The 9356-nt window shown below is 45.7% G+C and overlaps 1 protein-coding gene across 2 annotated transcripts in view; it reads right to left on the bottom strand.

The window, feature by feature from the left end:
• Positions 1-326: 326 nt before the first annotated feature.
• CACNG2 (calcium voltage-gated channel auxiliary subunit gamma 2) overlaps positions 327-9356 on the bottom strand; it is a 124069-nt gene continuing 115039 nt past the window's right edge. The window contains exons 3-4 of one of the 2 annotated variants that reach the window (XM_083573973.1): positions 9083-9223; positions 327-3668 (exon numbers count right to left, since the gene is read on the bottom strand). In XM_083573973.1, coding sequence (XP_083430099.1) covers positions 3133-3668; positions 9083-9223 — 677 coding nt within the window. In that variant the 3' untranslated portion in view covers positions 327-3132. The remainder of the gene's footprint in view (positions 3669-9082; positions 9224-9356) is intronic. The other variant, XM_083573974.1, reaches the window with a different exon arrangement.

Raw genomic sequence — 9356 nt, 5'->3', positions numbered from 1 at the left:
CACAACCCTGTCCTGGAAAAGGACTCGCCTCTCCTCTCAAAGAGAAGAAAAATAGGGGAAGGCAGCACTAGTTGGGTGGGTAGTGCAGGCTGCTTTTTCGGACCCCGTTTCAGTTCCAGCAGGAGCTCAGCAGCTGGGGGAGTGAAGACTCTCTGAATTGGAGCGGCACTTGTTTGAACAGGAAGAGTCAGGCGAGAGCCTAAAGGTGCCAAGAGGAATGGCTGGACCCCACTCAGCAAAACCCTCAGCCCCAAATCCTGTTCCTTCAAGGTAATGCGAAGGGCTCTGGCCTCTTAGGACCATGGAGAGCTCACTCCATCTCTCTCTTTTTGGCCCAAGCCAGATCTGTACCTCAAAGCTAATTCAACGCCATAGCTGTAAGCACTGTCTGCCTTGCTACCTTTGTTGGGATCCTGCTATCCCCATCTGCCATTAACAGTGTTAAAAAGGGAACTGCAGTAAAAGCGGTAGCACACCGTTTCCCTTCAGTGGAAAAATGAATGCCCCTCATGTACACAATGGTGATTTGGGTGTCTGTGATGGGGTGTGTGGGTGTGGGTGTAGGTTAGGGAGGGAGTGTGCTATGTATATGCTTGCTTTTCACAGATGTAAACTAGGGGCAGATGCAGTGGAATCAAGAATGTAAGCTTTAAGCGGCCAAGCAGCGAGGAAGTAGAATTGGGCATGTCACCAGGAAGACCCAGCCTCTCAACTGCCTTACAGGATTTATGCCTTCACTCCAGAATGAATGTGGATGGGAACTACTGGGGTGAGCAAGGGGGAAAGATGGATTGTGGGTATTCTAGGCCTGTCAGCAAAGTCAAGATGGAAGGCTTATCTCTGGAACTCTAAAATGTATCCCTTCCTCTGACGTGTGCTAAGAAGCATATATAAGAGAGACATATAAGAAGTGCCACAGTGTTGGGGGGGGGGGACAGGACATGCCAACCGCCTCCTTATGACTTGGCTGTTAAAGGCACAGGAGCCCCTTCCAGGTAAGGGTCTAGTGAGGCCTAGCTGTGGGTCTGTGGTAGAGTTTTGCAGTGACTCTTTATGGCCATAACCGACAGCAGGTGCGGGGGGGAGGGGACGGGACCTATAGACCTTTGAGGGAAATGCTGGGCCCAAGAAAGACAAGGCTCATGGCCCCCCCAACCCTTTATGCAGCCCCCTTGCTCTTCTGTATCATCGCTTCCCCCAAAGACTCCTACCCCATAATCCTTCTGGCAGACTTCCTGTGGCAGAGATCTCAAGACGACCTTTTCTCTCTGCCATGGGCGTCTTTAGTGAGAGGAAGGGGTTAGACTGGGGAGAAAGAGGGTAAAATGGTGTCCCCAAAAAGAGGCTGAGCCTCAGGGATCCTGCCTCTCTCCCTTTCAATTGAGACTTGCAAAGCTGCCAGCTCCCACATGGGACAACTTGGCCCGTCTGACTTTATGTAACATAGCGGCAGCAGAATCTGAGCAGTTGCGGTTTTCTCTCCCATCACTGCTGCTGCAATGGTGGGTGGGGAAAACGGCACCTTCTCTTAAAGGTCCGGAGGCCAAGCTGTCCCATATTTGATTATGGCAACCCTACAGGCGGGTGTCTCTGCGTAAGGCAGGCTAAGCCTACAGCTTTTGACTGGCTGGGCCCTACAGCCAGCTGGCACTGACAACAGAATGAAGTCAGGGAATAACTTTTCTGCAGTTATGTACTTGGCATGGGGACTGTGTCTTGATTCGGTGTGTCAGGTGTTCATGAGAGGGGCACTGAATGAATCTGGCGAGAGCTATCCACGCACCAGGAAAGCTAGCAGTGTAAATGAAACCGACAACGGGAGACAAGCAGCAGCCATTTTGCCTGTTGACTTCTTTTTAAGCCTGGGAGTGAGTTCAGGGGATAGCATGTTTTGCCTGCCTGTCAGGGAACATGAGCAGAAGTCTCCACACTAACATCTAGTCCTTGTTCTGTGTTCGAGGTTGCAGCCCCAGCAATAGCAGCAGCCTTTTCTCTGTGGGGAGAGATGTCCCCCCCCCCCGCTTTTTCCTGGCCCAACATTCTCATGGCCCGTGAGGGAATTCGACCCACACCAACCAAGTGGCCAAGTTCTGGGTGTCTTTTAAAAAGTTTTTGTTGTTTTCAAATGGATTCAGTTTCCATTTTCTCTTTCGAAGCCTCTCAACCCCTAAGATTTTAGTTTTCACAGTTTTCAAGCTGGAAAAGAAAAATGAAAAGAAAAATACTATCTGGCTTTCTTGCAAGTAAATCCACTTATTATATTTACATTTATTTATAGTTGGTTCTGTTTTATTAAAAAATTGCCACTTTTTTATGAAGCTTTTTTTTTGTTTTTGTTTTTGCAATGTCACTGTTAACCCCCAGGATAGTCACAGGCTGATGAGGCTGAGCTGATCAGCCTTAGCTTCCTGAGACCTGGAGATCAGTGAATCAGCATTAAACCCTCAAATCCCCAAGGACAGGAAGGTCACTGTTAAGCCCTGTGGACCCACAGGAACATGTCGAATCACTCGTCACTCCGGGGGGTTTGGTAAGCTTAGGCAGGCTCCAGTGCATGTGCAACAAAGGCATCCACAAGGACACTGAAAGCACTGCGTTTTGTTACCACCTGTCCCTGGAGATCCTTATGAACCTGCAAGTCCACAGTGGGTTAAAAGTGAAAAGAAAACAAACTGAAAAAGTAAAGAGTAAAACCCCCCAGAAATCCAAAGAGCTGCCTCCTCTTCCTGCTTGGTTTTTTAATTATTTTTTTTGTTGTTATTTCTCGGTTCCTTTTTTTAAATCTGTTTTTATTAAATGTTAAAATAATGGTACATGGGAAATCATGCATTTTCTTTTAAATTTATTTTCTATTTTTTATATTTTTAAATTTCTTTCTCTTGATTTTTTTTGAAGTTTTTTTTTCTTTTTCCCTTTTTTTAAACGTTTTGTCATTTCTTTTCAGGTGTTTCACTTAAGTTTGTTTTCTGGTTTTTTTCTGGATTTTTTTTATTTTTTTGCTTTTGGAAGGTTTCCCCATGGTTGCTTTCTCCTCTCCCCCTGCCCACCCCTACTGCTCCCTCCCATCCTGAACCCAAGTCCCACTCCCACCTTCCCAGCCCCCCCCCCATGTTTCAGCCCCTCTCGACGGCTTCATACGGGGGTGGTCCGGCGGTTGGCTGTGTTAGTGTGGATAGAGTCCTTGTTTTCTTTCTGGATACAATTGTGAACCTGGAGGAAGCTGTTATCCCTGTCTGAATTGTAGGTGGCGGTGGGGGTAGTGGCAGCCTTCAGGGGGTCCCTGGTCAGGGTATACATCGAGATCTCCGTTGATGGGAGGGTGTTGAACCCTTTGATCCCGACGGGAGAGGCATCCCTGGAGTGTGAAGGCTCGGTGGAACGGGAACTGGAGCGACTGCGTCTCTGATAGCGGTAGCGGTAACTGGGTATGCGGGTGATGGCAGAGGACTGGAGGTAGTCTGTGGCATGAGCACTGGCACGCAGCTGTTTGTGCCGGTCAATAAACATGTGTACGGCCAGCACTCCTACCATCTCGGCTATAATGAATGACAGGGCCCCGAAGTAGAAGGACCAACCATAAGAGTAACTATTCTTCTTTGAGTCGCTTTTCGAGGGGTCTCCAGCATTGGCTGATATGTACACAATGATGCCAATTATATTACTCAGACCTGTGGACAAAGGGCAAGAGAGAAGAAACCATTAGCATGTCCTCTATGTACGTCAAGGATAAGCTGAAGAGCCCTGGTAGATATGGACTTGGGAGACCAGAGTTCAGATCTCCACTCAGCCATGAAGCTTACTGGGTGACTATGGGCCACTTCTTGTCTCTCAACTCACAGAGCAGTTGTGATGGGAAGGGGGACAACCATGTATGCCCACTTTTGTGCGTTGAAATAAAGTTGGTCTAAAAATGTAATAATAAAAAATAATAACAACATATAAAATCTGTACCCCACCCCAAGGCCAATTCATGTGACCTTTTTTTTAAAAGATGGCAATTGTGCAGAAGTGCAGCCTCCACAATATAGGGGTTGGGGGCATTTATCTGATATTTAGAATGCTCCCGAACACATCAAGGTCATGATGCCACTTCCTGGCTCAATCTTCTTTTGGATTGCTTTTTAGAGTGTGGTGAGTCTGAAATTAACAGGAAGCAGGGGCCACACTTTTGAACCTTGTCCTGATATTGTGCATGTCATTGGCCCTCCGTGTTAAGCACCTCTTAGTGGGGTACATGCCTAAACATTAATATACAGACAGGTATAGGCAGACCCTGCACAATCAGGGTGCCCTTTGCAGATGTGGGCTTTTAACGACCCCTCTAAGAGACACCCATGCTTGAGGGTCAGCCCCTCGTGTGATGCCACGGGATGGCCCCGCTTCCTGTTAACAAATCTTTTTACACATACGCTGTGTGACGGGTGCTACACTCTCAGTATTGGCAAATTCAGAAGACGAGTCGCCATGCCCAAAGGGACAACTTTGGGTAGCTTCACTATTTAAAAAATGACCGAGTGATTTGGCCCTAATTGTATACTGAACCCTAGTGGAGATTTTGCAAACTTTTTAGGCAATAGGAAAAACAACAACCCTGGTTTTATTTTCGTTCAGAGCACTATTTACACTACTGCCAAACCAATATGATACTCTGTTTCCATGTAAAAAAAGAAAGGCAAGTTTTGTGCATTCTGGGGATGGGAAGAGAGCCACACCCACCCACCCTTTTAAAAAGAAGCTAAACATCTGCAAAATTGTGGGTCAGCCCTAGAGAGGGCAATAGAGTCATGTTGTTGCTTTCTTTAAAAAATAATCTCACAACCACATTTTACACAGTACTCATAGTCAATGGGCTAACTGGGGAGCTAACATAACCCCTCTTATCCTCACAGGGAGAATCTGATAAAAGGGCTCAACCTTGTTGCCAACAACTTGTTTGTGATACCTCAACAACCTATTTGCAAATTAAGCTTTTTATGGTGGTGCAGACAGTACAGGTGACTCTCAATTTACGTGGAGGTTGCATTCCTGGGATAACACATAAAGCCACAATTGTGTATAGTCAAAATACATCGGGTGCAATGGCGGGTGGGATTGCCGAAGTCTTTTTTCCTGCCTGCCTGCCCCCTTTTTAATCACCCCCCAAGCACATAAAGCTGAATGCACACAAGTTAAATGCACATAAGTTGTGAGTTCCTGTAGCTCCAGAAACAATGGGCATTATGAGTATTGTTATTGATCTGAGGTCCTCACTGACAGCCACATGCTAAAAACACTGCCATTCCAAAATGATATACTTTTTGTAGTCATATTTCTGAGAAGATATAGCAGAATACATGAGGTGAACAATAATGCCATTCCACATCTGTCCAGATGGCTGATTCAATATACATCTAACTCTAAATGTTAAGGTGTACCTTCACCAGGCATTTTCTCCAAGATACATCCAAGAACATCAGGGATGTAGCAGTACATTTCCTGCACCAGCAGCTGGTTGGATGTTTGAGATCCTTTCCAACATTATTCTGCTGAGAGCTGGTTCAGTCTTTCCTTTATGCTAGATTGTGTCTCTGATGAGGACGCTCTCTGGATTTTGCTCTAGGAAAGTCAGCACTCCACTAATGTGGTAGTAACTGATCCACAATGTCTAATGACCTAGCCTAGTGAATGACTCAGATGATGTGTGCCAGGGGTAGCCAGTCTGGTGCCCTCCAGGTGTTTTGGATTACACCTCCCATCACTGTTCAGGGATAATGGGAGTTGTAGTCCAACAACATCTGGAGGGTACCACGTTGGCTACTCCTAGGGTATGTTGAAGCCTCAGAGCATCTTCAAGAGGTGTGTAACATTGTCTCTTGTGACTGGCAGGCAGGATAAGATTTCTGGATTTTCCAATCTTGGTGTCCTACCTAACAGAGCACTGTTTTCAGCATGCTGCACTTCAAAGAAGCATTTAATTCAGGTCTAGATAAAGCCATGGCCCTCGCCTGATTCATGGCCCTCATTTGACCCTGTGAGCAATCATCCAAAAGCCTTGTGTTTTGCAGGGAACAGATGCACTGAAGCAGCACACCCCAGTTTCCAAAGAAAACTCCCATGCTAATATAGGAAACAGCCAATAGTGAAAGTAGAGAGGAATGGACAGTTATGGAGCACCACCAAAATAGTCACATACAATTTTAATAACTGACCTTGTAATATAATATCTTTGCTGGCTTGGACCAGAGGTCCATCTGGTCCAGCACCCTGTTTCTAACACTGGTCAGCCAGACCCTTCAGGAAGCTCATAAGCAGTCCACAAGCTGCTGCCCCCTGCTGTATAAAGCATGGGTCCAAATATCAGCATCACTGGTCAGCAAGAACCAATGGAAAGGGCAAATGAACTTTCCAGTTCTGCCCAGAAAGCTGAAAAGAGCTGTCATGGCTTTGAGGTTCTATGAAGGTGAGGAGCCCCACTCTGCTCCTTATGAGTGTGCTTTGGTTGAATGTAGGGATGTGTGGTGCTGTCCAGGGTGACAATGTGGGGCTGCTGGCAGTTAGGGGTTGGAGTCTGACCACTTCTCATGTGGGAGCTAGGAACTGGTGGCTGAGGACTCAGGGACAACTTGCCTTCTCAGCCACAAACAATAAACCCATGGCAAGAGTAGCCTAGTGACCTTGAGGTGTTGTTGCACTACAATTCCCATCCTCTTTGATTGCTGTTGCTGATAGGAATTGCAGCCTGAAACATCTGAAGGGAATGGGAATGAGTGTTTGGTGAACAGTGTGAGGTTTTTATTTGAGATTATATTTGGTTTTAGCCTCATAGCGTTAGTCTGCCAGTGTCATGCAGACTTTTGTATATGTAACTAGGTGACTGTTAAGTTCAATAACTGTTGAGAGTGAGGGAGCATGTGTTCTTGCTTGATTATGGGTGAATGTGTGCAAGTATACTTTAACGGAGGTATGGGCGTGTGGATATTCAGGGAACAGAAATACTGAGCAAGCGGAATCTTATTTTATGGATTCTGATGTTTTGTATACTGCATTCATTACTTTAGCTCTCTTATATACTGTATTTGATTGCGTTTGACTTCCTTTGTAAACAGCTTTGACGCCATTAGGGACAACATACAAATACAGTAATTAGAAGCAAGAGGTAAAAGCCACAAAACAGTGGGACAGGCTACTAACGAAAAGCCTACACACAGCAATATTTTCAGATGCAGCTATCATTGCTCAAAAGGTTGCAAAGCTGGGTTTGGGTTTCCATATGACTTTCACATAAGGTGAAATTCAAGGTCCTGTCTCTTCTTTGGCCTAGTTCTCACTGAGGTGGGAAACCTGTTGCTGGGGTTATACCACTTCTGAATGCAGTTGGGGGTTCATACCATTGCAGTTGGGGATTCACATGACTGAATGTTACTTCATGCATATATATATATATATATATATATATATATATATATATGTACTTAGAAAACTAGCATGGCATGTAGATGTTTAGACTAGAACGCTCTGATCTCTAATATTCCAAGTGGAGGGATTTTCTTTTGTATGGAGGAACATTTGATCATGTGAGGCCCCACCTGGAAGCTGAAAAGGTACAGCCCAAACCACCTCAGTGACACAATCAGGCATGAGATGCCAAACAAAACTTCTTCACTTTCCTGAGCTACTCTTTATTCCTCAGCCTTGTAGATAATGCATAAAATAATAAAAATAGGTTGGGATTTTTTATTTGTGTCCTCTTTATTTTCTGTTGGTGATAGATAACCCTTGTCTTTAGCAAATCTGTGGCTGAAATGAAAGTTTCCCATTATACGTTGGAACAGCCTGGTTTCTCCAATGTATTTCAGATGAAGAAGCACCATTATATTTTGTTCTTGCCTATATTGCCCTACATCCTCCCTACTAAGAGGCTGCTAAAGAGGAAGTCTTGTGAGGGGCTCTTTCCTATTCTTCTATGCAGCCACAGAAGAGATATGTGCTGTTCTTCTCTGCTGAACAACTGAGTAGTGAAGGATAAGTCTTGGCCCTTCTTCTCTGCCAAACAAATGGACAGTGAAGAATAAGCCTTGTAGTCAAATCCATGATCTTATATATCACTTTCAACATGTGTGAAGCCCTATTATAAGTAAAACCAGCAGAGAGTCCTGTGGCATCTTAAAGACCAACAAATTTATTATGGCATATGTTTTTTTAGACTACCGTAGCACCCTCTTCATCACATGGGTGAAATGTAATCCTCAGCTGGCAGGTGACTTACTCGAGGCAAACCTAGTTTCACCTTTGAATGCAAATTTTGCAAGACAGCAAAATCCTCTTTGGGCTTGAGAGGTTTTGCAACCTCAGGGCCACACCACGTTAGATAGTGGAAGACCTATCTGTTTAAGCCTGGGTATGCTCTAATCACATAGGTAATGAGGGCAGAGGCATCTGATTTTAAGAGCACTCCCCCGACCCTGCTTGTAGCTTGCTTGTTCGTCCGTTCCACCCTTTCCATTCTACCCTTCATCACATTGTACTTGGGGGCAATTGTACAGTATAACCCGCTCCAGTCTCTCCCCCTCCCCCTTGGAACTTTTATCGAGTACTGGAAGTGAAGTTGGCTGGGAGAAAAGTATGCAATTGGAGCAAACATGACCTTAAACATCTGGGGCTGTACCCAACTAAACTCAGCTCAGAGGACACCCATTGAAATGGACAAAAGCGAAGCTAGCCATGTCCATTAATGTCAACAGGTCTATTCTGGGTAGGACCAGCATGGATACAGCCCATCATCATGTCTATGTTGGGCTTGCCTAAAACAGGTGATAACCCCAAAATGTTGAAATTTCTGGAGTATACAGTTATGCATCTTCTCTCTCTCCCCCCTCTCTCTGATTTCTTCTTTCGTCTAAGTTAATTCTCTGTCACTGTAGCTGTGCAAACATTTGCATGTCCTTTCTCCTTGCTCTCTCTGCCCCCCCCCACGTACTTCCATTGCACTGGCAGCTGCCTAGTGGCTGCTCTCTCGGCCTCCCAGCACCTTGAGCCCCTCCCTCGCTTGTGATTTTTGTCCTTCGATCCCGAGGACGCTGGTCAACCCTCAGCCCTCCTTTACCTGCAGACACGAAGAAGATACCGGCACTAAGGATGATGTTATGTCGGGTTTTGTAGAACTCGCTGGCTGCAATGCAGAGTCCACCCATGAAAAGCAGAATCACACTCAGGATCGGGAAAATACTAGAGGCCCTTACAGCCCCTGTAAGCAAAGAAAGGGGTTTGGGGTGGGTGGTGGGGAGAGGAAGGGGAGAAACAGAACAGCATGCATGCAAGAAACATGGGGAAGGGTGGGGAGAAGGAGAGGGGAGGCAAACAGGAGCAAAGTGAAGAGA

The sequence above is a fragment of the Podarcis filfolensis genome, assembly GCF_964270895.1.
Source record: "Podarcis filfolensis genome assembly, chromosome: 10".
Classification (NCBI taxonomy): domain Eukaryota; kingdom Metazoa; phylum Chordata; class Lepidosauria; order Squamata; family Lacertidae; genus Podarcis; species Podarcis filfolensis.
Note: the sequence above shows the minus strand (reverse complement) of the source record. Positions and strands in the feature narration are given on the sequence as shown.